General features: G+C 57.9%; 5 protein-coding genes across 5 annotated transcripts in view; 3 read left to right on the forward strand and 2 right to left on the reverse strand.

Annotated features, from left to right (window-relative positions):
• The window catches only part of CHLNCDRAFT_59017 (hypothetical protein), a 4,362-nt gene extending 1,986 nt beyond the window's left edge, over positions 1-2,376 (forward strand). Inside the window, exons 4-11 of the mRNA XM_005844131.1 lie at positions 55-164; positions 262-307; positions 411-569; positions 685-825; positions 957-1,042; positions 1,200-1,320; positions 1,437-1,720; positions 1,823-2,376. Coding sequence (XP_005844193.1) covers positions 55-164; positions 262-307; positions 411-569; positions 685-825; positions 957-1,042; positions 1,200-1,320; positions 1,437-1,720; positions 1,823-1,934 — 1,059 coding nt within the window. The 3' untranslated portion in view covers positions 1,935-2,376. The remainder of the gene's footprint in view (positions 1-54; positions 165-261; positions 308-410; positions 570-684; positions 826-956; positions 1,043-1,199; positions 1,321-1,436; positions 1,721-1,822) is intronic.
• Positions 2,377-4,622: 2,246 nt separating this feature from the next.
• On the forward strand, positions 4,623-7,678 carry CHLNCDRAFT_32701 (hypothetical protein). Its single transcript, XM_005844132.1, has 10 exons — positions 4,623-4,888; positions 4,995-5,235; positions 5,306-5,577; positions 5,671-5,822; positions 5,941-6,662; positions 6,768-6,837; positions 6,967-7,028; positions 7,148-7,221; positions 7,369-7,496; positions 7,638-7,678. Exons 1-5 carry the CDS (start codon positions 4,658-4,660, stop codon positions 6,131-6,133), a joined length of 1,089 nt encoding a protein of 362 aa, XP_005844194.1. The 5' UTR covers positions 4,623-4,657; the 3' UTR covers positions 6,134-6,662; positions 6,768-6,837; positions 6,967-7,028; positions 7,148-7,221; positions 7,369-7,496; positions 7,638-7,678.
• A 3,338-nt stretch (positions 7,679-11,016) lies between these two features.
• CHLNCDRAFT_139367 (expressed protein) lies at positions 11,017-14,743 on the reverse strand (the record flags this gene model as incomplete). The annotated part of the gene is made up of 11 exons (XM_005844214.1): positions 11,017-11,142; positions 11,231-11,300; positions 11,529-11,590; positions 11,699-11,772; positions 11,919-12,052; positions 12,135-12,210; positions 12,339-12,510; positions 12,603-12,783; positions 12,897-13,054; positions 14,415-14,485; positions 14,599-14,743. 11 exons carry the CDS (start codon positions 14,741-14,743, stop codon positions 11,017-11,019), a joined length of 1,269 nt encoding a protein of 422 aa, XP_005844276.1.
• Positions 14,744-17,696: 2,953 nt separating this feature from the next.
• CHLNCDRAFT_27165 (hypothetical protein) lies at positions 17,697-18,525 on the reverse strand (the record flags this gene model as incomplete). The annotated part of the gene is made up of 4 exons (XM_005844215.1): positions 17,697-17,897; positions 17,996-18,093; positions 18,194-18,321; positions 18,407-18,525. Coding segments are annotated over 4 exons (546 nt in total), but the record flags the coding sequence as incomplete, so codon positions are not given.
• Positions 18,526-18,791: 266 nt separating this feature from the next.
• CHLNCDRAFT_59772 (hypothetical protein) lies at positions 18,792-22,234 on the forward strand. The gene is made up of 14 exons (XM_005844133.1): positions 18,792-19,059; positions 19,234-19,414; positions 19,503-19,598; positions 19,719-19,762; positions 19,939-20,041; positions 20,143-20,300; positions 20,384-20,461; positions 20,605-20,719; positions 20,825-20,988; positions 21,107-21,218; positions 21,307-21,397; positions 21,520-21,620; positions 21,718-21,828; positions 21,917-22,234. The coding sequence occupies exons 2-14, from the start codon at positions 19,241-19,243 to the stop codon at positions 22,073-22,075; spliced, it is 1,506 nt and encodes a 501-aa protein (XP_005844195.1). The 5' UTR covers positions 18,792-19,059; positions 19,234-19,240; the 3' UTR covers positions 22,076-22,234.
• The last annotated feature ends 4,984 nt before the right edge of the window (positions 22,235-27,218 follow it).

A 27,218-nucleotide genomic window follows, 5' to 3' on the forward strand; every position in this document is an offset into this window, starting at 1 on the left:
CCCGGGCCCCCCCCCCCCCCCCCTCCCCACTGTGCCTGGTGCCTTGTGCTTCAGGAGTGCGCCTACAAGCTAATGCGCACGCCCATTGTCCAGCCCCACCCCACCGCCGAGCGCTTGAAAGGTGCTTTCAACAACTCTGTCTGGATGGGCATCATCCCGCCCAGGTGACGCTCCCCAATCGCTAGCAAGTATAGTTGCGCGGCTTCGCTGCTTTTCACAGGTGTTTGATACCATGCATGTCGCTTATGGCCGCTGCTACAGCATTGCCTCAAATGCCCACTCTTACTTCCTGCAGCGGCTGCACAAGGTGAGTACAGAAATGTGTCCATGGTATTTGTTACTGGTCGTACCAGGTCAAAACCCTTGCAGCCTAGCCCGTCCAACCTTGTGCTGCCACCTCTGCCGACCAGGTGAAGCAAGTAGAGCCCTACATGGTGCACATGACATGGACCTACAACGGCATCCCTGGCAAGCGCTCTCGCCTCCGCGACGCGGGGCTTTGGATGGTGGACTCGCCCGAATATTACAACGATGGCAGCTTTGTGACGGTGGACCTTAATCACCCAGAGGTAAAGCTGGTGGTCTCAGCGGGCTGTTCAACTCGACTGCGCCGATTGGTCACCCCTCTGGCGCTCTTTCTTTCCTGCATTGACATTTTTCTGTAACGCTCATTACTGGCTGCAGGCGCCGCTGGATTACAACAGCTGGAACGAGAATGAGGACATGGTTTCATATCATCTGGACTCCATCCACAAACAGCTGCAGCAGGTATACGTGGGCATGGCTTTGGCGGCAGTCGCAAAGCGAGCGTTTATCCTGCCACAGGCGAGCGAGTGCTGGCTGGGGGAAGCAGCACATCAGCTGGGTAACTGCCTCGTGCCCCCTGCATTCTAGAGCTTGGGTCACCTAATTGGCTATGGCGCTCTTCCGCAACCACCCTCCTCATCTGCCTGCAGTTTCAATGTTACTGTGAAAAGATCTGGTACAGCGTGGTACGTTGTCGTGTGGTGGATGCCCAGACCATGCCGCTCCCTGTGCCGTGGTGAGCCGCAGCGCATGGGCGCAGTAGTAGTTTGGGCACTGCGCCTGTGACCCCGCCACAGATGTGCAGGTGCTGGCCATGGCCTCTCAGGGTGCTGCTGGCTAATATCTACACCAGCCACTTCACACCAGCCTCTTCCCCATGCTGCATGAACCAGCCCCCAGGACTACCTTTTTGACCCAGGGCATTATGTCGACTTCCCGGACGCTCACGGTCCGCCGCTCAATGTGCGGGAGGCCTCTTTCCTGCAGCACGAGGCGGTTCCTGATGAGATCAAGGCACGCTGGCCACCGTGGTTGCCTTACTAGCCCTGGTGCACGGAGAAAGTGTAGCCCAAACGCTTACCGACGGTTGGCTTCTCACTCACGACTCTGCGGTTCCTATCAAATCGCAGGACTCGGTGCTGACGATCCGGCCCTCTGCGGAACTGGGCTGCACTGACTGCACAAAAGAAGAGGCGGCGGAAGGTGGTGGTAAAACTGTACTTGTGCCGCCTGGCTTAAAGGACGGGCAGCTGCTCCTGCTACTGGGAGACAAATATGCGAGCTATCGTGTGTGGCGACTCAGCTTCACCGGGGTGGGCACCACACGGCGGGCTTTTGGAGGTTTCAGCAATGCGACTCACGCTATCCAGTTTGATAAGCGCATGGAGCACATCACAACAAGTTTCTGCTGCAGGTGCGCTGACAGTCCGTGTGAACACAGCCACCTGTGCTACTGTCCGGAGGCCAAAGGGCTGTCAATTCGAATTTTCATGTCATCCGCCCCAACATGCCGCAGGAGGAAGGAGGAGACAGGGCGATACCACAAGGAGAAAGAAATGGCGGTGATGCTGCAGATGTATAAAGAATTCAATTTCAGCAGCCTGCACGCTGCGCCGCCAAGGTTGTAAGTGACCAAGCGGGCCGCAGACGCAGCCGTGGTGAGGCGGCAATGCCGCGTGCCAGCCTGCTGAGCACAGCTGCGAACAAGAGAGACGAAATGGCATGGGCCAGTACATGCGGGCGGCAGGGCGATGCTCTCCAGGTCGAACTGTCTCATGGCCAACGAAGTCGAGCGGGCATCGCTCGCTCGACCCCGCCTGTGAACCGCCTAATGGTGCCATCGCGGGTTCTCCATCATCAATCTTGCATCATGGATGCCAAGCACCGCATAGGCAAAATTTATGACGATCGAGGGCGGCATGCAGCGCGGCGAGGAGGACCCGTTCGCATGTACCTCTGAAGTCTACCTCGACGCAGGCGCGCAGGCATTCTTGGACGTACGACTGGTTGCATGGGTGGACCGACCAAGCCCCTGCCAAATGAGAGAAATAGGCTCCCGTGCCTCTGTTTGCGGCCGCATTCTCCCTGTGATTGTTTCTATGGATGCCCTATGGTCGATAACCTGGGAAAGCCGCGATCAGCGCCACCCAAAAAGCTGTGCATGCACCCCAGTCCGTGCCGCACTGGCGGCGGGCGCGTCCGCGTCCGCCGCTTCTGCTGGTGCCCCATTTGCATCTGGCCCTGTAACTCTAAATGTTCTCTTTCATAGTGTAAAAACAACAGTTGGACAAGTCACACCCGGTTGGCAGCCACAAAGCGTTGCATCTCCACCATGCTAGCTGCCGCAGTCGGGCATCGGGCGCGCCCGTCTAACGCTGGCTGGCTGCCACCGCCGCAGCCGCAACTGCATCATCGTCGCTCTCCTCCCATTCATCTTCTTCATCATCGCTGACATACTCTTCTTGTACCTCGCTGTCTACACCAGGTGCACCGCTGGCCAGTGCCGCTGCTCTGCGCACTGCCGCTGCCTCTTTTGCCATCGCTGCCCCATTCGCATCCCCCACCAGCTTGCCTTCTTTCTCCAAGCGGTTCCAACGGCTGAAAAGGCTTTTAACTTGCTGCGCATGCGGCACCAGTTCTGGCTGCTCTGCAAACCGCACGCAACATTCCTCGACAGCCCGTTGCTCATTGACCCGTGCCTTTGTGCTGCTGCTGCGGTTCTGGAGGAACTGATCCATCAAGAAGTCCTTCACTTCAGCAGCAAACCAGTGCTGGTGCTTGGGAGGTTGGCGTGCCCACCCAGCTGCCAGCAAGGGCATCTGCTCGCTGCCGCTGTCCAGCGCCGCTGCACGTGCTAGCGCTGGTGCGGGAGGGGCCATCAATGCGCCACTAGACACTTTCTTGGGCTGCTGCCTGCTGCCTGCCTCATTGACCAGTGGTGCTGCCCCATCCTGCTCCTCACAGTCGCCATGCATCTGCACCACAAGCAGCAGAGACAGCAGGGCACCCACTTTCATCCTGCCACAGGCTTTCATTACCAGTCCAAGTGCATCACCGAGCAGGCGGCAATGGCAACAGGCTGAGACACCAATGCATCAGTGCTCACCGCGTGCTGGTGGTGTCGGAGGCCCTTCTTGCTGAGACACGTCTTGGTGCAGCCACGCGTCTGGCAGCAGTCTACCGCTGATGTCAACAGCTGCAGGGCTGCTGCTCAGCTGGCACTCCAGCACCTGAAAGGTGCCCGTGTCCTTGTCACTGAGCGTCGGCTGCGCCGCCCCCACTGCAGCTGCCCCGCCTGCTGCCGCCGACGTCTGTGGCAATGCGGCAGCCTGTGCAGCTGCTCGCTAGAGAGTTACTGTGCATACTGCAGCGCACGCTGTTCATCTTCTAAGACGGCGTTCACTCTGTCGCCAACGCAACCCTGCGACTGGTACAACGCCAAGCGGTTTTGCTCAGTGTTCCCCTCACTGTCAGGCAGCAGCTGCCCCAGAAGCATCAGATCGCTGTCCTCGTCGCTAGCTGCATGGCGGTCTAAAGGGGCTGCGACCATTGTGGCAGCAAGTGAGGAGAACCAGCTGTGCATTCGGCGCTGCCTGCTACCGCTGCCGTCAGTGCGACGAGTGCTGCGGGCACCACTGCTGCTGCCGCGTGCAGTGCTGGCCCTTGTGTGTGAGCGCATTGCTCCAGAAGCATGCACAACGCCCTGCAGAGGGAAGGGCGGCACGAGCACAGCCCTGCCGCCACGAGGGCGCATGCAGTGGCGGGGCGCGGGGGGGCGATGTGGCATTGCTGGTTGCCTGCCCGCCCCCACACTGCTCCTGCCATGCCCCACAGCATGTGTATGGGTTCATGTAGAGTCCTCAAGGGCCCTAAGGCGGCCCAGAGCTTTGTGCTGAAGTAATCCGAACCCCGCATGTCCCAGTTCAGCACGTTTTCAAGGCTGGAACGCGGTCAGAGGGAGGCAGCCAGCCTCCCCGCTCGGCCTACCTATGGCAAGCAGCCTTCCTCCACACCACCATGCCCGCCATGCCTCTGCCATAGGTGCACAGGGATGCTTGGGGAACACAGTCTGAGCGCGTATTTTGGGGCTGCGGCGTATTTTGGGGCTGCAAGCTCGGTTCCACAACCCTAGTATGTCATGAAGAAGGAAGGAACAGCGAGGCGCACAGAAATGATGCCCAATTGAGACATTTAGCCTTGTGAAGCCTATTTCTCATTTCTGGTTACCCATGCAACCAGTCTCAGTCGTACATGGTCGCAGTACATTTTGTTCACGACTGCTTGCAATGCTTGCAATGCTTCTTCTTTTCCCCATCATGTTCGCTGCATCGCCCTCCGCACCTCCGCGTGCATGACCGCGGCAGCCGGCCAACAAGACGACACGATGGAGCGACGGGCCCTGTCGCCCACGGCGGGCCCTCTTGCCACCGACAAATCCCAGATTGCTTTGACGGTGTCGCCCTCGGGGCTGATCTTGAGCCCCGATGGGTCGCTGGCCGAGACCAAGAAGCCCCGTTACCTGCTTGGGCTGCCTGTCAGCGTTGTCTCGGCCGTCTGCTACTGCCTGGCGAGCATGATGATGTTAAGTCCACCCTGGCCGCTTTGCCCTGCCGGGGCCAGGCGGTGCCGCCGCCTCCGCCACACCCGCCCGCCCACCCACCCCACCCACCCCACCCCACTGCGCGCAGGTCCTGCTCAACAAGGTGGCCCTGTCCTCGTTCCACTTCAAGTCGGCCAATGCACTGCTCTTCTTCCAGTGCCTGCTGTGCGTGGTGGCGGTGCAGGCGTGCAAGGCCGCGGGGCTGGTCAAGGTGGAGCCCTTTAGCTACGACATTGTCCGGGTGTGGCTGCCGGTCAACCTGGTGTTCGTGGGCATGATCGGCACCAGCTTCTGGGCGCTGCGCAGCCTCAACGTGGGCATGGTCACAGGTGAGCCTGCCTGTGAGCGATTCCCCTCATCTGCCGGCACCCCAACCCACCCTTCCCTTCCTGCATGCAGTGTTGAAAAACTTGACCAACCTGTTCACCCTGGGCGGAGACTACATCCTCCACGGCCGCACGTACAAGCTCAATGTGTGGGGCTGCGTGGCGCTCATGCTGCTGTCGGCCATCTGTGGCGCCGCCACCGATCTCGCCTTCAATGCCGCCGGCTACTTCTGGCAGATCATGAACTGTTTGTTCACGGCGGCGTACTCGCTCTACATGCGGGCAGCCATGGACCGCGTGGCGCAGCACACCAGCGACGGCAAGCGGCTTGGGGAGTTCTCCATGGTGGGTTGGGCGGTCGATGCGCTTGTGCACTCCAGTCCTCTTTGCAGCTGCCAACAGCATCCCACTGGTGACCATCACCTGTTGCATGCGCAGGTGTTTTACAACAACCTGCTGAGCCTGCCTTGTTGTCTGGTGCTGATGGCGCTGACGGGCGAGCTGCACGGGGTGTGGCAGGAGCCCGACCTGCACAACACCACCTTTTTGCTGGTGGCGGGCTTCAGCGGGTTGATAGGCTTTGCAATCAGGTGCGCATGCGTGGATGGGTGTGGTACCTTGCCGTCGTCATCGCTGGTCTGTGAATCCGCTTGCTCCTGTCATCATCGTGCTGTGATTCCGCTGCTCCTGCCCCCGTGCCTTTTGCAGCTTCACGTCGCTCTGGTTCCTGAGCACCACCACCCCCAGCATCTATTCCCTGGTGGGCAGCTTGAACAAGGTGCCGCTCGCGCTCATCGGGCTGCTGGCGTTCAACGTGCCTTGGACGATGCCAAACCTTCTCAGCATCCTGATGGGAACCCTTGCGGGCGTGGTCTTTGTCATTGCAAAGAGCAAGAATTGATGATGTTGTACTTGAATGTAGAGGTCAGCACTGCCGTGAGGCCTGACCTGTTCGGCTTTCAGCACGCCTTTGCATTAAACAGCACGGATGGAGCATTGTCAAGGTCAGGCCCGCAAAAAGCACATTCCTGCAATCAGCTGCCCGGCCTCTACTCGTCCGAGAAGGCTGGCCGACTCTTCCTCCCGCCTCTTGCTGCTCGTCCCCTCGCTGCCACCCGCTTTGCCGCCTCCTGTGCCCTCACCACCACTTCCTGCTCATCCTCATCCTCCTGCATCGCCTCCTCCACCTCCTCCAAGTCGGCATCCTCGTCCTCCTCTTCTTGGCGCACAACTGCAAGCTGGGTTGTCGGTTGCTGCAGCCTGGCCACGTGTATGCCCTTCTGCTGCGTGACAGCTGCTGCTCGCTGCACTGGCACCTGCTTGGCTGCTGCGCCGCTGCTGCACAGCTTGTGCAGCTCGGCGGGAATTTCCCAGTCCGGCGTAAACTGGAGGTACTCGGCGATGTACTGGCACACGCCATTGCTGACGCCCTGCAGGTGCAAGCAGCAGGCGCAGGACTCGCATCTTGTTACCCCCCCCCACCAACACACTCGCACACACAACAAACCCACCACCTAACGCCACCACCCGCTCACCATTTTGCACATGTCGCCAAATGCGCAGACTCCCTTCTCCAGCCACTCCAGGTAGTGGTTGGGCTTGGGCCTGAGGCAAGGACAGACAGAAGGGACAAAAACGAAACGCATGACACCGACCGCCTGGGCTGCACAGCTGAGGCTAATTGCGCGTCTCCCAGCTGCACTCCCATGTGGGCAACAAAACAGAGATACTCACCCGTTCATGTGCACGATGCGCGCATCAGGCCTGAACTGGTGGAACATCATTGCGTTGAAGTTCTGCGGCAGGCCGCGCAGCCGCTTGAGTTGCATGTCAGGCGTGCATGCCAGGTTGTGCACGCAACTGCACGCGATGTGAAGGCGCACAGCAGGCCGCTTCCAGCGCATTGGGCACGCACCTTGCTGATCGGCAGGCCCTTGACCTGTTTCTCATAAAACTGGTTCAGAGCACCTTGGTCAAGCGGCCCATATCCTGCAGTGACAGCAGTGGGCGCCGCAAGCATTACACACCAAGCCTCGGGAGGCTGGCTCTGTCATTGCCCCACAGCAACGCATCCGTTGCTTTCGATGGGCAAGGCATGCTCGCGGGTAACAGCGCTGTGCAGTCTCTGACACTTGCCTGGGTAGTACAGCCCATTCCTCTGTGAGACGATCCAGTTCAGAAACTTCTTGTTGGTCTTGCGCATGTACGGCATGTTCATCAGCATGATGCCGGCATTGTAGGGGAAAATGTCCTGCCCCTCAAAGCTGCAAACAGGATGGCAGCAGCTGGAGGTGTGGTTCTCCATACCAGGCTCTGGATTACGAGCTGTACTCTCTTGTGGCTGTCAGCATGTACTGTGGACAGACCGCAATTGATGGCGGTGGCAGCAGGCGGGCCTGGCTCACCCCATGCCCACGGCCGTGGGCAGCGGCGTGCCCCAGTCCACCAGCTTCATCTGCTGGCGGAAGTAAACATCGCAGTCTGCAGCAGAGGCCAGAACGAAGCACTGTGAGGCAGAGAGCGTTGCTACAGGAGCATGCCGCGTTCATACGAGCAGCTGCACAGGGTAACTGCTGCGCCATGCCCCCGTGCCCCCACAAGCTGCGCACCTGTGAACAGCACATAGTTGTACTGGTCAAACTGGCGCAGGATGGGGATGTCGATGCGCTGGAAGGTGCCCACCAGGGTGCCCCCGGTCTTGTAGAGGTGGGAGTGTACCAGGTTCTGCTCCTTGTGGCGTGCCCCCTCCTTGATCAGGGCATCCCGCCACGCTGGCTCGTGCTGCAGCGGCAGCTCCACGACAACAGATCAACGAGCTGGTGATGAAGCTGGCCCCTGCATAACCGTGACCCCCACATCCGCACGCCCGTCACCTGGATGATGGTGACTCCTTTGCTGAGGAACCATTGGTACATCTCCGCAGACGTGCTGCCGCTGTACATGCAGTACGGCTTCATGCGGGCCACCTCGATGCCAGAGGTCACAGCCGCCTTCACCATATAATCATACTCGGTGCCCGCCGACCAATCGTTGTACGTGAACACCCAGGGCATCCTGTGGTGTGGTGTGGGACAGTCCAGCGTCGGCAGTTTGTCAGGCAGCAATGTGGCTGGCGAAACGAGCTCAGCATTGCGATGCCTGCTGAGCATTGGGCTCGCACGACTCACTGGTACAGCGGCATGAAGGCCTCCAGCGGGATGTTGCCGCCATTGTAATAAGTGGCAAACCGCCCCGCATGCCAACGCTCCATAATGAGCAGCGCACTGAACACAGATACGCTGTTGCCCACAAACTGCTGGCAGCCGAGCGCCAGGTAGTAATCAACCTGAGAGCAGGAGGGCAGCAGGTCAATGAAACATACCCTTGAAATAGCAGCAGAACCCGGACCCAAAATCTCACCAGTGCAATTTCCTCCCGTGAGAGGCCAGGCAGTTTAAGGTCATGCTCAAAGACTGCGTCACGCAGAACCACCTGGTAGCTGCAGCCATTAATCACACAAACGGTTGTGAACATACAGCGATTGGAGCAGACCCTTTCAATGAAACTGCCCACTGATACACCTGGCCCACCTGTGAGCCTCAAGGTTTTGCATTGATTGCCGAACTAAATCGTTGCTGATATCAATTTTGTTGATGGATAGCAAGAGTGGCACCTGCAGGAACAGGAATGACAACATGTCGTCATGAAGCCCGAGAAGATACAGGTGAGCTCCAAGCAACATGCCGTGCAACCAGCCCACCTGCCGGTCGATGCGATGAAGCCGCAGCTGATTCCCGACTCTTGCAGTGTTGTTCAAGCAGTTGTTGCGTACAATCCCTGCAAGACCCACAACCATGCAGCATTTCACACAAAGCCTCTCCTTCCAGCCCTTTGTACGGCATGGATCAGAGTACAAAAAAACCCCGCTTAAACATACCGTCGCCGATGCTCTCCCAGTTGGTGCAATGCAAGAGCCACTCGTCCTCGGCCCTTAGGTGGAGAATGTTGAAGGCCCCGGTATTGCTCATGCTGCGAAGCTGCTCCTCAGCCCTGCACACAGGCGGAGCAGCAAAAACTTCGTTCACATGAACCATCAGGCTACCTGTCCACCTCACTTGGAACACGCGCGCAATCACCTGCTGATGATATCCAGCAATGGCCGCGATGGCTGCATGGCGTCCATGGCCGCAAACACCAGGCTCTCGTGCTTGACAATTAAGTCAGCGGGCACCCGGAATGCTGGGCAGTCCAGCCTGTATGGGATCCAGAAACAATGAAAGTCAGGTGCAGTGGTTGCAGGGCACACCGCCAAAGCAGCAGATGCACAAAGGACGAGGATGCTACACCTCACACATGGAATGACCCCACCTGAGGTGCTGCTTAGAGGCATAGAAACTGCCAAGCGCCTGCACACTGTCAAAGTCGGCCAGCCGCCCGGCCGAAGTTTTGGAGGAGGGGGGCGGGCCGAGTGCAGTGCGCACACCCAGGGTTTGCAGGCGGCTGGTAAAGGTCTCCACATCAAACATCTCCCTGCAGAGAAGGGCCACGGGACGCAATTCTTCGTTCTCTCCCTGCCACTCTCACAGGGCCTCAGAGTACAAATGAGCTCAGCACCTCATCAACGCCAGCTAGGTCATCAAACACGCAAAGGCACACAGCGCATGCCAAACATGAGGGCTCCAGCGGCAGCAGAAAGGAAAGCCAGGACCACGCACCCAAACTCGACAGAGCCAGCAAACCCGTCTTCGCTGTCCTGGGCGTCGGTGGGCTGGCTGCCATCCAGCAGCAGGCGCGGAAGCACCATGGTGCGGTTGAGCTCCACGGCGAGGATCAGGCCTGTGCACATGACAGGGCAGAGGGCAGCCTTTTGGAGCAAAGGTCAAGGCGACCGTTATTGTGATGTGTGCAGGGGAACGTGGCAGGGGCATTCGAGTCGTGCACCTCCTGCAATGCAGTTGTGCGGTTGCTGCGGCAAGAAGGGAAGCACATGCATTACAACAACCGAACATCACCTGTCACGATGTCCACGCGCTGGTGGGCAAAGCCGCTGCACACCTCGAATGACAGGGTGCTGGCGCTGGAGCCGCTGACGGCTGCTGCAAGTGCTCGCTGCACGCTGTCCTCGGCCAGCAGGCCGGCCTCCCCCAGCTTCAGCTCCACGTTCTGCGACACCTGCGGCAGGCGCAGGTGCAGGTGCAGCTGCTGCACCGTGCTGGGGTACACGGGGCCCATGTAGAGCAGCGCCGCGAAGAAGGCTAGCACCAGGAGGAGGAGCATGGCGCGGGTGCCGCCGCCGGGCGGGCCGCGCCGCCGGGCGGGCCGGCCGGTCCCCTTCTCGCGTGGCGCCTCGCCGGGTGCCGTGTCCCGCATCAGGTAGGCGGCGTCCGCCATGCGCGTGCCTAGCTGCAGAAGGACACAACCTCCACGTGCTGAGCGGTTTTGTCAAGCCAGACAGCGCGCGCGCCTGCTGCCCTGAAAGCACCGTTTCGCCTTACCAAGGCCAAAAAGAGCGCTGTGCACACAGCCCAACAACCTCCATACATCGCAGCGGTTGTCCGGACTCACCGCATAGACCCTAGACATGGTGCCTACCGGAGACCGACGAACCTGCTACTAGTAGAGATCCCTCGAGGAAACAGCGGTGTGCGCTCGCTGCGGCTCAGCAGTACCTATCCTGCCTACGCGTCCCGCGCGCCCACGCGCGCCGCGGATGCTGACACCGCACGCCAGTCACCTTGCAGCTTGATGCTGAATTGCACAAGTCATACCAAAGCGGGACTCATTCGTCAGATCAACAAGCAGGACTCATCCGGCGTGCCATATTCCAGCCTGCAGGTTGCCGCACAGCTTGCGCAGCGTGATCGCCACATCCCAGCCCGGGGCAAACCGAGTATACTCCATTGCATACTCGCATGCGCCGTTGTTGACGCCCTGCAAAACAGTAGGCAACACGACATATTATTCACCACTGGGGTTCTCAATCAGGGCCTGTTTGCAAACCAGCAGGCACGTTGCGTACCAGCTCGCACATGTCCCGAAACGCGCACTTGCCGCTTGTAAGCCACTGCAAGTAATGGTTGGGCTTTGGCCTGCATTGCATGAACACTATCAGGGAAATAAAGTCAGCACTGGGTTGGGTGGGTATATGTGGCGTGCTCTGTACAAACATGTCTTGACATTGTGTGCATGCTGCCCCATCCAGCAACTCACCGCGGAACACCGGGAAGGCATGCACGGGTTTATGACAGGTGCCAGGGCCAGAAAGTACTTCACAACGAACCCCCCCCCCGACCTCAGATCAATTTGCCTGGCCTTACCCATTCATGTGCACGATGCGTGCATCCGGCCTGAACTGGTGGAACATCATTGCGTTGAAGTTCTGCAGCGGGCATGGCAGCAGCCCTTGGTACAACTGAGGCAGGCATGCATGCTGGGAAGTGCATGCCTGCCGGCACATGTTTGGGCTTTCGGCACATTAGACTTGCACCTTGCTGATCGGCTTGCCCCTGATCTCTTTCTCATAGAACTGGTTGAAGGCACCCTGGTCCAGCGGACCATACCCTGCACCACCAGAAAAGCGTGACCTCAAGGGTCAATGCCAAGTTTTTGTCGCTTGCTCAATGATGTGCCGGCAGCATCAAGTGCTAACAGTGCAAACGCATGCTCATGCGCCAGTTGCAAAGGTGGGCTGCTGCGCAGTCCCTGACACTTGCCTGGGTAGTACAGGCCATTCCTCTGCGACACGATCCAGTTCAGAAACTTCTTGTTTGTCTTCCTCATGAAAGGCATGTTCATAAGCATGATGCCGGCGTTGTAGGGAAAGACATCCTGGCCCTCGTAGCTGCGCACAACTCAAGCAATTGTTTACACACAACACGTGTGTGGCTAACACAAACATGTCCTGAAAAAGCAGCAGGGCTCACCCCATCCCCACCGCTTCAGGCAGCGGCGTGCCCCAGTCCACCAGCTTCATCTGCTGGCGGAAGTAAACGTCACAGTCTGCAGCAGAGGCCAGAATGAAGCACTGCGAGGCAGAGAGCGTTGCTACAGGAGCATGCCGCGTTCATACGAGCAGCTGCACAGGGTAACTGCTGCGCCATGCCCCCGTGCCCCCACAAGCTGCGCACCTGTGAACAGCACATAGTTGTACTGGTCAAACTGGCGCAGGATGGGGATGTCGATGCGCTGGAAGGTGCCCACCAGGGTGCCCCCGGTCTTGTAGAGGTGGGAGTGTACCAGGTTCTGCTCCTTGTGGCGTGCCCCCTCCTTGATCAGGGCATCCCGCCACGCTGGCTCGTGCTGCAGCGGCAGCTCCACGACAACAGATCAACGAGCTGGTGATGAAGCTGGCCCCTGCATAACCGTGACCCCCACATCCGCACGCCCGTCACCTGGATGATGGTGACTCCTTTGCTGAGGAACCATTGGTACATCTCCGCAGACGTGCTGCCGCTGTACATGCAGTACGGCTTCATGCGGGCCACCTCGATGCCAGAGGTCACAGCCGCCTTCACCATATAATCATACTCGGTGCCCGCCGACCAATCGTTGTACGTGAACACCCAGGGCATCCTGTGGTGTGGTGTGGGACAGTCCAGCGTCGGCAGTTTGTCAGGCAGCAATGTGGCTGGCGAAACGAGCTCAGCATTGCGATGCCTGCTGAGCATTGGGCTCGCACGACTCACTGGTACAGCGGCATGAAGGCCTCCAGCGGGATGTTGCCGCCATTGTAATAAGTGGCAAACCGCCCCGCATGCCAACGCTCCATAATGAGCAGCGCACTGAACACAGATACGCTGTTGCCCACAAACTGCTGGCAGCCGAGCGCCAGGTAGTAATCAACCTGAGAGCAGGAGGGCAGCAGGTCAATGAAACATACCCTTGAAATAGCAGCAGAACCCGGACCCAAAATCTCACCAGTGCAATTTCCTCCCGTGAGAGGCCAGGCAGTTTAAGGTCATGCTCAAAGACTGCGTCACGCAGAACCACCTGGTAGCTGCAATAACCAGCAATGCAAAATGTGAGACACTTTTGGTGATAAGGCAGTCAGCAAGCAAACAACCATGCAGGTACATGTGAAACAGGTTTCGCAGCAACCATCAACCAAGGCTGTGGGCTCCTTCCCGAGCGTCTCATTACGCACTTGTGTGCCTGTAGGTTATGTAGTGCTTGTTGCAAAAGGTCGCTGTTGGTATGCAACGCGTCAACAAACATCATCAGTGGCACCTGCGAGCAGTACGCATATGGCAGCTTAAGGTTGGATGCATTGATCAATGTTTTACCCAATTCCGTCTGCAGCCTGCTGGGCTGGTGTGTATGAAAACTCATGTCCCTTGCAAATCATACCTGCCGATCAACACGATGCAATCGCAGCTGATCTCCGACTGTTCCAGTGTTGCTCAAGCAGTTGTCATGAACTTGCAATTCTGCACGAACTATGCAGATTGGTCATCAATGCAAGTCAAAAACGATGCGTGCTGAAAACCATCCGAAACTAGTAGGCACTGCTCACCATCAGCAGTTGGGCGCTCCCAAAGAGCACAGTAAGCAGTCCAATCATCATCAGTCCTCAGATGCAGGATGTTGTACGTGTTGGTGTCACTCAGGCCTTCCAGGTGGCCCCCAACCCTGCACACCGGCAGCAGGCTGCCTCACTCGCCATGCCGCCATCCTCCAACAGTAGCGCAGCAGGTATTACTGCTGATGTATATCGGACGCACATGTGGATGATGTCCAACAACCGATCTGATGGCCGCATGGCATCCATGGCTGCGAACACAAGGCCCTCGTGCGTCACCATCAAGTCGGCTGGCACTTTGAGCGCAGGGCAGCCCACTCTGCAGCAGGCTAGCAGGGGTTCAGTGCACAAATGCATGGGATTTCATCACTTTTGGAGAACATGCAGGGGTGTGCTCACCTGAGGTGCTGTTTGGAGGCATGGGTGATTCTAAGAGCCTTCATGTGGTCGTACTGCTGATCAAGTCGCAGAGAAAATGTTTTGGCAGGGTGCGGCGAGTCGACTGCTATGCTGACACCCAGCATTCGCATGTGCTCGACAAAGTGCTCTGCGTCAAACAACTCCCTGCGGGCAGCGATGCAAGACAAAAATTTGCAGACGCGCGGTGGCACACATTTTCAGTCAAGACAGAGCGTCGTAAAGCATGCACCCACCCAAAAGCCATGGATACTGTGGATCTGTTTACAGGTGCCGTGCCATCCAGCAGCAGGCGCGGCAGCACCATGGTGCGGTTGAGCTCCATGGCAAGCACAACACCTGCATTCAAACATGCAAGTGCTGAAAATGTGTGAAAACAAAGAAGACTGCACCTCCACAACCCCGTACGCGATTGAAGGAGGCCGCTTGGCATGCTCATGTAGGCACCTCACCGGACAGCAGTGCCACGCGCTGCTGGGCGAAGCCGCCGCACACATCAAATGACAGGGTCCTATCGCCGCCACTGTAATACGCGCCACTCTCGCCTTGCTGCGCCCAGTCGTCAGTGCTGCGCTGAGTGACGACACGCCGCGGCATCTGCGGCGCCTGGACGTGCAGTTGCAGCTGTGCCAGTGCGGCAGAGTGGAAGTGGCCCAGGTGCAGCTCAATGACGGCCACGACAAACAGGAGGGCTAGCAGCAGCCGACGGGGTTTCGTCGTCAAAAGAAGCAGGGGCGGGAGGCGGCGCTCCTCCCAAACCGCCCGCCGCCGCAGCTGCAGGCGAGCGGCGGGGTTGGCGGGGGATGGGGGTGGCGCACCCCCTGCAGCGCCAGTGTGACACGTTAGAGATCCCAACGCCCCAAAAATCCTTACCATCAGCGTGTGTGCTACCGGTTGGCTACACAGCGCATGAGTGTCTCACGGAGGGACCGTTTGTTGCAGATGGAGGGAAGAACGGATGGTGGATCCACTACACTGAACGATGCAGCCGATTTCAGTTTCCGCCAGGCTGGCCCCCACACTTTTTTTTGAAATCATCCATTGCCATCGCAATGCCAACCATCGCAATCGCAATTCATAATCTCCCGCCCCTCTTTTCACAATCTGCACCTCCATTATTAATACACTCATCTAGCCTCCTAACAAGTTGGGAGGCAGCTACTGGGTCCCATGACCGGTGCGAAGGCCCAATTGGAGGCCCAGTTGGGCCTTTGCACCTATCGAGAGCTACAACAGAGAGCCAAGGAAGCAGGAGTCAAGTCCAACGGGTGGGCTCAAGCTTCAGCGCCGTTCATCTACCGCCCCGCCACCACCGCCCACGCGCGTCCCCACCCCCTTCTCCTGCTATTGCAGAAAAGCATCAGACATTGTGGGCCGTATTATCGCTCAGGAGTGCGGCCAGGACAGCCAGCGGACAGGTGGTGTGGACAAAGAGGCGCTGAAGGCAGCGGCAGGCACGCCATTGCCACGCGCTGCAAGCGCATCCGGCGAGGGAGGCCAGCGATCACAGCGCAGCTGCCGCCGGCGTTTGCCTCAACAGGAGACTGCTACCAGGCAGCAAGCGAGTGGGTGCACAGGGAGGCTACGCACATGGCCGCTGCTGCTGGCAACAGTATTGGCTGCCTCCGTGCTGGTGGTGCCACAATGCCAGCAGCGCAACTGTGCCGAGCTGGCACGCAACTTGCCTGAATTGGTGATAGAGGCAGCAGTGACCGCCTACAGCCAAGCACGGGTGCAGGTGCTCTCTGCCACGGATGCGCTGCAGGCGCGGTGGAAGTCCCTGGTTGGCAGTTTTGGTTTCCTGTCTGTTTGCCGCTTCTGCACCCTGTTCATTGTGGCTGGTCGTTGCCTTATTGCTTCCCACACTTTCGCTTCCTTTGCTCTATTGGGAACCTGCTGCAGTCCCCCTTACTTGGCATAGGCCTCGTCGACCGTGCCAGCCCGCTGGCCTGTCGGTTCGATGCCGCGGCTGCACTACGTGCTGTGATGCCAAAGGGCAGCAAGTTTGACATGCAGCAGGCCACCGCTGCAGCTGTACTGTCTGCTGCGGCTGAGAGACAGCAGTTCAAGGTGGGGTGCCGCTTGTGCATGTGGATTGTTGAGGTGGCGCTGCTGCTCCTGCAGCCGTGTAATCCTTGCTATGCAAGGTGTCTGCCCTGCTGTGGGCGCTGCAGGCTGCTGTGGCACTGTTTGTGTGCCAGGCCGCGGCGGACTGCCGTTCCTCTGCGGAAGCTGTGCGCGCTGCAGTGAAGGGCGGCCAACACTGCATGCTACCACTCCATGGGCAGCAGCTGGGCCAGGACAAGGGTTCCTTGCAAGTGAGAAATGCGGCAGTGGGGTATGATGTTTTCTGCAATTGGCACCTGGGCACCGTGCTGCTCTTCAACATGGAGCAAAACGAGCAGCTGCTGTTTCGTTTTTGACTGCAACCGCAGTCCTTACTTGCTGAGTACTTCATGTCAGCGCCTAATGGCGTGGTCCTGCTTCAACGTATTGACCAGGTGCTGGCCTGAGATGCTACTGGGTTGCTTCAAGGCAGCTGCAACCAGCTGCCGGGTTGGCCCACTCAATCCCTTACGCCATGCCATTCCCCACCATTCTTGATTGCCCACTGACCTACCTTTTGTCCCTGCAGATGTCGCCGGCAATGCTCCCAGTGCTAGTCAATGCGATGAGCGAGTATGGCGGCGGTTTCCAGGATGACGGCAGGACTGTTTTGACTGGAGGTGCGACAAGGTGCTGGGTGTTGGTAATTAACAGTCCACTGCTCAACTTTGCTTTTTTTTGCTCCTCCAGGGGCTACCTTCCTTGTGACGTCTGTCATGCCCCCTGAGGCCTTTGAGCACCTGGTGAGATCTGCACTGCTGTGAATCAGAAGGCCGAACTTTTCTTGTGCTGAAGCACGTGGTCGGGCTGCGCATTTTGGATATGCCAATTGCTAAGCATCCTGCCCATGAATGCTTCCGGATATTGTCATGCAGGCCGATGACGTGATTTTCCAGCACGCCGCCAAGAAGCACTTCATGATGAACTTGGAGATGCGAGCCGCTGCCAAAGATAGGGGTGAGTGCTGAAGGTGGGGGTGTTTGGCGGGCGGGCGGCATGTGGCGGCATGTGATGCCGTCAGCAGTTCGTGAAGGGTGGGTGTCTGTGTTGTGTGGCACTGCAAGATGGCTACCGCCCAAGATGACGGAGGCTAGGCTCAGCTGGAATGCCCGCTGGCAACCCAGCCCTATTATGTTTCCCTCCGCCTGTGTGCCTGCTGCAGATGCTGTCACCGCACAGGCAAAGGCGCTTCGACGACGCATCGAGTTTGTGATCCCCATCGCTGCCGCTGATGAAAACATTGCAGTTCCATCTGTTGAACGACTCCCTTTGCAATAGGCTGCTGTAAAGTCGCAGATGCCTTCCTATTGAGCAATATAGAGAGGGCAGGAGGGAGAGATCTGTTGATGGGATTAGTAGTATAAAGAGAGCTTCTGAGGCAATGATATCTGCTGTACATGAAAAAGGCATGAGTACCGATCTGTATGTTGCAGCTGAATGGATGCTACTGCGCTGCCGAGACTGTCACCAGCTGCTGCTTGTGCAGCAGCACCTTGCTGCCTGCATGCTCCCTGTCCTTCAGCTTGCAGTATTCGTCGTACGTCAGGCTGCAGGTTGTGGACTGGTAACGCGTGACCCGTAGGCTGCTACGGACTGTCACCGCTGTGCTGGTGAAGCCGGCTTTGCGGATGAGCTGGTCGATGGTCTGCGACAGGCCGGAGCGAGCAGGTGAGTTGGAGAACTGGTGGGTAATTAACGCAGGGCAGCAAGCAAGTTGCACAGGATGTGCCGGCAGCACTGCACCTGCTGCTTGTCCCAGCCCTCGTGCGATGCCACCTCTGGGAGGAAGGTGGCCGTGCGCCGCTGGCTGCTGTGAGGCTCCACAAACTCGATAATCAGACCTGTGCGAGGGAGTGGAGCGGCCTGCGCATTTGTTGAAGCGCTGCTGGATTGTTGAGCTCCGCTAATTGACGTGCATGCCACACAGCTGCACCCACGCACCATGCACGCCAATCTCCCAGTCGCTCCAGGTTGCCGCCTGCTCGAAGCAGCTCAGCAGCGAGACGGTGCAGCGCAAGTACGGCAGCTCCTTGGCCTGGATGGGGTTGAAGCGCCGGTCTCGCAATGCGCTGCACCAGGTGAATACCGTCAATTCAGCGCGTGACGGGCTGTACCATGGAAATGCAGCACAAGGAGCCAAGGGCAGCCCCACACCTCGTCAATGTATAATCCCGCACTGCCGAGTGCAATGGCCGAGGCTCCAGCGTCCCTATGCAGCCCCTCAGCCGGTAGTCGCCGTCCAGACGGCTGGCCTTTGTCCACGTAATGAACAGCGAACTGTGAGAGGTGGCGGCCGCGGAGGGTGTAAGGCGGCAGCGGCGGAGGGTGCCGTGGCGGCAGCGGGGGTGCGGAGCGGCACAGGATGAGGCGGCGGGGAGAGCAGTGCGGGCGCCCTCACCTAGGGATGTCGTCAAAGCGCGCAGAGGGGGCGTGCAGAGCAGCCTCGGCCCCTCTGAGGGCGTGGCAAAGCACGTCCCACGCGAAGGAAACGTGGGAGAGAGAGGCGGTGGCCTGCGAGCTGGGAACCATCTCGGTAAGGATTTGTGTTTTCTGCGTCTCTGTTCTCGCGTGCCACGCTGTTGATGACGACAGCGTACACTGCTGCAACAAGGTGGTGTGCACTCATGAGTGCATTATTGTGACACTTTTGTTGGCACACCAGCCCTAAAGAGCAGTGACACGGTGGGTTTGCCCAGAAGAGGCCACTGCACCTGAGGTCCGTGGTGCAAGGTGCTTGCAATTTGGCGGCGCCAAGTAACAGTCTTGCACCAGGGCGTTGCGTTGTGTGGGTAACCCAGAGAGGCGGGGTGAGTTGGGCTGCCCGAACCCGGGGCCCACGTCTGTGCTGTGCGTCCGCCGGGGGGCCCTACACGTTGCGTGGGATGATGATGATGCCATGCTCGCACCAGGGTGTCTTGCCCCTGGGGGCGGCCGCCGCCGCCCGCGTGCACACTCACCCACTTACCTCCCCCCGTCTCCAGGGAGCAGATGGCGCTCGAGCCTGCGGGGGACAGCCTTCTGGACTTGAGTGTGCAGGGGACGCAAGACAACTTGGGAATTAGGCCCTACGCACAGAACGGAGACCCACAGGAGAGCGGGGACGACACGAATCACAGCAAGAGGCGTTACGCCGAAGCGCAGCAGAGCATCCACGGGGACACGGTGAGCGCACAGAGGCGTGGCACGCTACCAGAGCATCATGCGGGCGCTGCACCTTGCCATTCTTCCATCGAGAGATTGGTGCCTGCAGGCTGCACGGCGACGAGCCATCACCGAGCTGCTGTTCTTTGCCAGCGTGGGCGACATACGGCGCTGCCAGCGCATAGTGCGGATTTGGAACCTGCAGGTGTGCTCTTGCCTGATAACTGTTCATTTGGCGGCAACTGCAGCCTGGGGCAGACGCCCTCTATGCTGTTGCATGTGCCTGCTCCAGAGTGGCATTGTGATGTGCCGGTTTCTCATGCAGGTCTCTGACCCAACTTGTTGCGATTATGACAAGCGCACGCCACTGTGAGCGCTGGTCTAGACTCTAGCACTGGTTGCATGTGCTGCATGCCACACGGCTGCATCCAGTTTGCTAGAGAATGGGCTTTTCTTGCATCAAGGCAACACTTGTCGTCCTTGGAAGGGCTCGAGCGCAACACGCCCCGATCATTATGTTTGTCACGTGCGTGTGTTTTGTGCAGGCACCTGGCAGCCAGTGAGGGCGCGTACCAGGTCACTGAATGGCTGCTGGCGCAGCGGGTGGATATCAACTCCCTGGACCGCTTCAAGCGCACGTCGCTGGAGGTACAGTTTAGGCTGTACTGCCACAGCACAGCGTGTCCATCCCATCGTGCTACTTTGCTGGCTAACTGAAGGCCGCTTGTGCTGCTGGTGGCCAGCTGCAGGATGCCGTGCGCGGTGAGTTTCGAGAGGTGGCCAAGCTGCTGACCGACAATGGTGGCAAGGTTTTCGAGGATGGCGGCCTGGTGGAGCTCAAGGACAGCAAGCTGGCGGGGGTGTTTGGCTACGTCCCGCAACAGATGTTTGACTTCGACCCCGAGTGGTGAGAAGAAAGAAGCTGCGCCGTGCTTGGCTTATTGATGCATATTTCCTTGCCAGGCTGGCTGACCACTTTCTCAATTGCAGGGAGATTGACCCTGACTCGCTGGAGATCATGGAGAAGCTGGGAGAGGGCGAGTTTGGTGTGGTGCACAAGGCCAAGTGGTGAGGCTGGCAGGCCGCGTTTAAGCGCATGCTGTGGCTGTCGGATGCTGCACACGCAGGGAATCTTGCGCCAGCACGGTTTCTGCCCTTGCTTCCTCATGGGGCGGCAACAATCCCCACTTGTCTTCTTGCCCCTCTGACAGGTATGGCACGTTGGTGGCAGCCAAAATTTTAAAGGGCTCCAATGAAATCGCGCTGGGTGACTTCCGTGGAGAGATCGAGATTCTGCGGCGCGTGCACCACCCTAATGCCGTGCAGGTGTGTCCGTCTTTATTGCACCTGCTCCAAGCCATCGCTCCGCTCCCACCTTTCGTATACACCTGGTGGCCGACAATCAAGACATCATGAATTCCCTGCCTGCAGTTCCTGGGCGCCTGCACCAAGAAGGAGCCCTTCATCCTGGTCACGGAGCTCATGAGCGGCGGCTCGCTGGCAGATGCCTTTCGGCGCCCACAGGTCTTCCCCATCAGGCGGGCGGTGGAAATCGCGCTGGATGCGGCACGCGGCCTGGCGTACCTGCACCACAGGTTGGCACCTGCCGGGCTTCCAGTTTTGCTCCGTCGTTGATGCCTTCTGCTGAAGACCGGCCTATTTATGTTTGCCGTTTCACACACTCTTTTTTCTCCTTCGTCCCTCGACTGGCAGGAAGCCCAACCCCATCATCCATCGAGATTTGAAGCCGGGCAACCTGATGCTCAGCGGCGGACAGTACCAGGACCAGATGCAAATTGTGTTTGACACGGGCATGGTGAAGCTGGTGAGGTTTCAGCACTTGTGCGGAAACCTCCCCCTCGCCTCCCCCTCGCCTGCTTCGTATTTGTGTGGCAATAACCATTCTCCTGCAGGCCGATTTTGGTCTATCCAAGACGCTGCCCATCAACAAGCATGCAGAATATGGCTACCTGGACTCCAAGTTTAGGCTTACCGGCGAAACGGGTGAGTCATTTGCCACGCTGCTCCTGACCAATGTGCTGTCACTGTAAGCTACGGCTGCCCTGATGCTGCTTCTTCTAGCCCCACTCGGTCGATTGCTTCCATTTCACGGTTTGCCTGCCCAGGCTCCTACCGGTACATGGCACCCGAGGTGTTCCGGCACGAGCCCTACAACAGCCGTGTGGATGTGTACTCCTTTTCCATGATTGTCTATCAGCTGTTCGAGGTGTGCGGTGCTGCTCCCTGACTGCTGCTCTTCACAGAGCTTGCTACATAGCTCACGTCCTGCTTAGCACCGCGATCTCTTTGTCTGTTCGTCACAGTTTCAGCCGCCATTTGCGGGGATGGACCCAGTGGAGGCGGCGCGGCAAGCGGCGCTGTATGAGCGGCGGCCAGAGTTTGTGGCGCTCATGCAGCCGCATGTAATGAAGAAGGTGCGGGGCACCCGCTTCTGTATATGTCGCTGTGGTGCTGCTCGGCACTGCACAGACTTCTTGATACTCTCTCTGCGACCTGCTGCAGGAGGTGCGGGAGCTGATCGCGCGGTGCTGGAGCCCCAACCCTGAGGACCGACCTGCTTTTGCCACACTTATGAAGGAGCTGGAGGACATTTTGGCCAAGTTGCCACGTACTGTCATGGTTCGGCAACCAGAAGAGAGCGGCTGCTGCACTGTGTCGTGAAGCCTCACTTTATGATCCGCTGCGCTGTATTGAGCCTGGCAGCCACCGGTAAAGTGCACACGTCCTTTACAAACCCTCTGACTCACTGCTGATATGCACGCAGCTTGTTGGCAAATGGCCTTTTTGACTGCACCGATTTTTATGAAACCATCACATCTTGTTCCACCAGGCAGAGCATGCTCTGCCTGGCCACTTGAGCTGGGGGGCTTCCTGTTTTCTGCTGCAGCTACTGTCGGTAGGGGGCGGTGGGCCAGTCTCAGGCGCCACCCCGCATGCTACATACGTGGCAGGTGGCCAAACGTGGCAGGTGGCCAGAAAACACAACAGCATTGTGGGCATGCACGCATGCACTCTGTGAGAATTGCAAGCAGGAGGCTGCAATGAACCAAGCTGCTGATGGCCAGCCAGCGCGCAGCCACATGCTATGCTCTCCCTCTCTCCTACCTCTTTCCCTTTTCCCATCGGTGATATTAAACACCACCTCCACCCCGTGGACTATTCGCCGATATTTTGCTCGGCGGTATGCCTGTCTATGCTATGCAGATGCGCCACCGGCAGCGGCGTCGCCCTGCCTCGGCAGCGCTCCGCGCTGCAGGGTGGGAGGGTGGGAAACAATGAGGCAGGGAAGGAATTAAATCCGGAAACCGCACAGTGTGGGCTCCGACCCGCTGCAGCGGCACCATCACCCGCCGACAGCTGCAGCACGTCAGTGAAAGTGATGAACAGCAGCATGGGCCTCCAGCTGCAGCCACAGAAAACAGCAGTTACAGCAGGCTGTAACATATAGCAGCTACAGTATCGCAATGTTGGGCGTCCCGTGATCTTGATCTGATTTGCCACCACCAGCGCCGACCCCATACTGCTGTGACCACGACTTAGCCAGTGCAGATCACGGCGCTGTCATGCCTACCAACAGCAACCCGCTGATATCTTCGTGAGTTGCACGCGTGCATGCACGGGATAATTCCTGCAGCGTTTCTCCTACAGTGTGTGAGACATGCGTAGCACTGGGGTATACGCCGCCCGGTCAGTAAAGATGAAAGGTTTAGTATGCCGGGGCGGCAAGGACCACAATTCCGAGTTGCTGGCGAGCGGGCAAACACCCCACAGCTGCTTCACTCCGCACCACGCCGATAACCTTGGACCTGGCCCCTGATATTGCACGAAGAGTTGTGTGCCAACATCGAGCATCGGAATCCTGAGCGCGAGCGGCTGGCGAGGATCCGCATCAAGGAAGCAATCGACCATTTTGTTTTTGCCTATAGAGCACTATTTTCGGCCTTCCTGCCGCACCTCCGATCGGCCCTGCACCTGCTATGCAGCAGGGAACAGGCGCTGCATGCCACTCCCGTGAATGGGTAGCTCCGGCAAAGGGCCATCCTAGGGGGGAGGCACACCGGGAGCACCCCTCCACAGTCAGTGGCAAACCACATCCATCTAATCATGCAATAGCCACCTCCTTATCACCACGGTTGGCAAACATGTCCAACTGGACGCCTATGGCATCTACTCCCCAGCCGCCCTCGACCACCATAACGCCCACTAGCTTCACCTTTCTCCCCTTGTCGGGGCTGGAGCTTTCGTCCAGGACAGCCACCCGCAGCTTGCACTGTTTGTGCTGCGATGCCTGCATTGGCAAAAAGTTGTTGTGGATTGCCCTGCCAGGTGAACCAGCCAGGGGATCACTCCAGCAGCACACGCAACAGATGGATTAGTGACAGGGATGGTATCATGCAGAGCCATAATGCATGAAGCACAGGAGGACAGACATATACTGCATTGCGTGCCTGGAAGCGATGGAGCTCTGTGAGCGAAGCCTCTCGCGTCCAGTATCCATCAAAGAGCGTCTCGTTGCACCTGCAGCAATGTGTGGACGGAATACTGTTGTGATCAGCACAGCGCCGTAGTTGCAACACTCCTGACGTGCACTCGCAGACTCACTTGCAGTTGGACATGCATTGAACCTTGGCCCTGCCCTGCTGTTCGAAAGACTTCAGATAGGCTACCACAACTTCATTGCTGTCTGGTTTCAAGTCACCCTGTGCCATCCGACCCGCAGCAGCAGCTCAGTGGAAAAAGGAATCGCTTATGCCGGCCAATTAACCAATCAAATGCCAGCCAATCAGCTACCCAATGTAGGCACGGCAAAGTGACGTGCCCAGCAAATAGCACTTGCAAATAGCAGTTGGAAATAGTACTTGCAAATAGCACTTGCCTCCAGCTCGGTTGTTGTATCCACCTCCAACTCTACCCATGATCCCGGCATGTCGCTGATCCACCCCCACTTTTCGTTGGCCGGCCCCTGTACCCCCGGACGCTCGTTCTTCCAGACAAAGCCTTGTTGTGCCACTACCACCTTCTCAAAGTTGCGCTGCAGGAGGCAGGTAGAGCTGTGACGCTGCAGGTTGCCTGGGACCATGGGCGCTGGCAGTGCTTCCTGCACAGTTCAGCGCACGGGCGTGTCAGCTTGTAAGTTTTGACGCTCTACTCCTCGTGATAGTTATTGGTGCTCGTTGCTCTGCCAGATGCAGCTGGCTATTGGCCCCAACAAACCGGGAAGCTGCTGCTGGCTCGCCTGTGCAATATCTTCGTCATCCTTGTCCAGCGGTCGCTGGACCAGCTCCACAGCAATGGCACGGACTAGGCAATGACGAGATCTGATAGCGCCCGATATCCCGTGCGATCCTGAGGATGTATGTCATCTGCAGAATAAGAGAAAGATGGTCATCGTGCTGAGCAGCAGAGTGTCGGGGCCGTAGCCAGCTCGGGCAAGTTGTTTGGTAGCCCACCCCAGTAGTAAAAGTTGTCTTCCTGAGGAGCCCAGGCCGGATCGTTAGAATGGCGCCCAAATGTGTCATGTGCTGTAAAGCAAGATAAGCACTTCTGAGCTAGTGATGCAACTAATCCACCAGCACTGAGCCTCCCTTAACTCCACAGGCACTGGGCCTCCCTAACTCCGCAGCGTTTACCCTGGAAGCCTTCGACTTTATTTGCCATCAGATGGTACGTGGCAGCACGAATGGAGAGGACTGGCAAAGAGTAGTACTGGCCTGTCAAGAATCGCGAGAGCTTTAACATTTGTTAGTGAGATAAAATGTCCCTTGCCAACGCCTCACACGAACACAAACCATGCACTCTGATCAACAGCTCACATACCAAGTACATTGAATTCATTCTCTGGGGTGATCAAAAAGTCCCCTCTCTTGTCACCTCCACCACCAGCTGTAAACCAGGAATAGTGATGAAGAAGCACCACAGCTGGCCTGAGGCAGGCAACAGGCAAAACATGCAGTGACATTCTGATCACCGGGAAGGTATATAACTGCACTGCTTGGCAATTGCGCTATTGCATAGCCCTAAGTTGCCACCTGTTCTCGAACTCCAACAGCTTCCGCAGCAAACGTTCGTAGCTGAGGCGAGCGGGGTCCCGGAAATCTCTTTTTCTGTAATCATCATTAGCTGCAAACTCGACAAGCACCTACAGAAAACAACATTTCAACAAACGGGTGGGCAACTTCCAGCTGTGGTATAGGTTGCACCAAGCCTATGGTGTAGGTTGCACCAAGCCAAAGTCTCAGTCTACCAGGTCAACATCGCTCTGTACCATGTCCTTGACGCATACAGCAAATATGCCTGCATCACACAGCATCAGGGTCTGCACCAAGCAGGGGACCAATGAGGCAATGATGGCTGCCTCATCCACGGCGAAATCCGGGGCTCAAAGGGTGTCCCCAACAGCCAAGTTGAGGATGGCTAGGGCTAATACTCCATGCGGGCCTGAGGTGCTGCCTCCAAATGCGGCATGCTTGAGGTAGTGGTTGGCATTGGGCGACACATCTTCGATCCAATCCCAAATGCGCTTCATGTACGGCATTCCATATCGAGCCCCCTGCCCCGCTGTTATGGAGCCGCCTACAGCAGACAGTGAGATGGGCTGGCCCGACAGCAGCTTATGTGTGAAGCGCCGCATACGCGATCCCTCGCCAAGGCTGTACATTCCCTGCCGCAATGAACGCGATGAGAGAAAGGGCTGATACTCCCATAACCGCTGCTGGATAGTGGCGTCATACTGCAGAATGCATGAAGCGCTGATGAGAACGCGAAAGCCAGAAGGGAGGTGCACACACGCATCAATCACCTGCGGCTCAGCGCTTGAATTGGCAGGACAGCGCGCCGCCAGCGGCAGCTTGCTGCAATCACACCCCCGGGATCGCAGCCCCGTTGACTGCAGCCGCCAAAATACATTCGCCGTGTGGGGGTCAGAAGCATGGAAGACGAAGGCCACGAAAATCAGGGGCACCGAAACAGCACCCAACGCCGCAGCACAAAAGGTTGTCTGAGGGCGGCCGGCAATTGTGAACCGCGCCATCGATTCCTCTATGAACTAATATTTGATTTGTAATTATAGATAACTGAGCTTCGTATGAGCAGGGAAAAATTTAGAGCCCGTTATATAGTGTTTTCGTGTGATGGCGGGCTGGGGGCGCAGCTTCCAGCTTCCAGGAGCATTTAGAGTGTTTGGGGACCCATTTCGATCCCCCAAAAGCACTATCCGGCCCTTTCAGTCATGTACTGCATGGTACTGCAACGGAAACATAACCCGAACCCGTGCATTTGTACTTACTTACTTAGGCCGGATTTCAGCTGAGAAACTCATGATGCACGGAGCGGTAGGCGGCTCCATAACAGCGGGGCAGGGGGCTCGATATGGAATGCCGTACATGAAGCGCATTTGGGATTGGATCGAAGATGTGTCGCCCAATGCCAACCACTACCTCAAGCATGCCGCATTTGGAGGCAGCACCTCAGGCCCGCATGGAGTATTAGCCCTAGCCATCCTCAACTTGGCTGTTGGGGACACCCTTTGAGCCCCGGATTTCGCCGTGGATGAGGCAGCCATCATTGCCTCATTGGTCCCCTGCTTGGTGCAGACCCTGATGCTGTGTGATGCAGGCATATTTGCTGTATGCGTCAAGGACATGGTACAGAGCGATGTTGACCTGGTAGACTGAGACTTTGGCTTGGTGCAACCTACACCATAGGCTTGGTGCAACCTATACCACAGCTGGAAGTTGCCCACCCGTTTGTTGAAATGTTGTTTTCTGTAGGTGCTTGTCGAGTTTGCAGCTAATGATGATTACAG

The sequence above is a fragment of the Chlorella variabilis genome, assembly GCF_000147415.1.
Source record: "Chlorella variabilis unplaced genomic scaffold CHLNCscaffold_24, whole genome shotgun sequence".
Classification (NCBI taxonomy): Eukaryota; Viridiplantae; Chlorophyta; class Trebouxiophyceae; order Chlorellales; family Chlorellaceae; genus Chlorella; species Chlorella variabilis.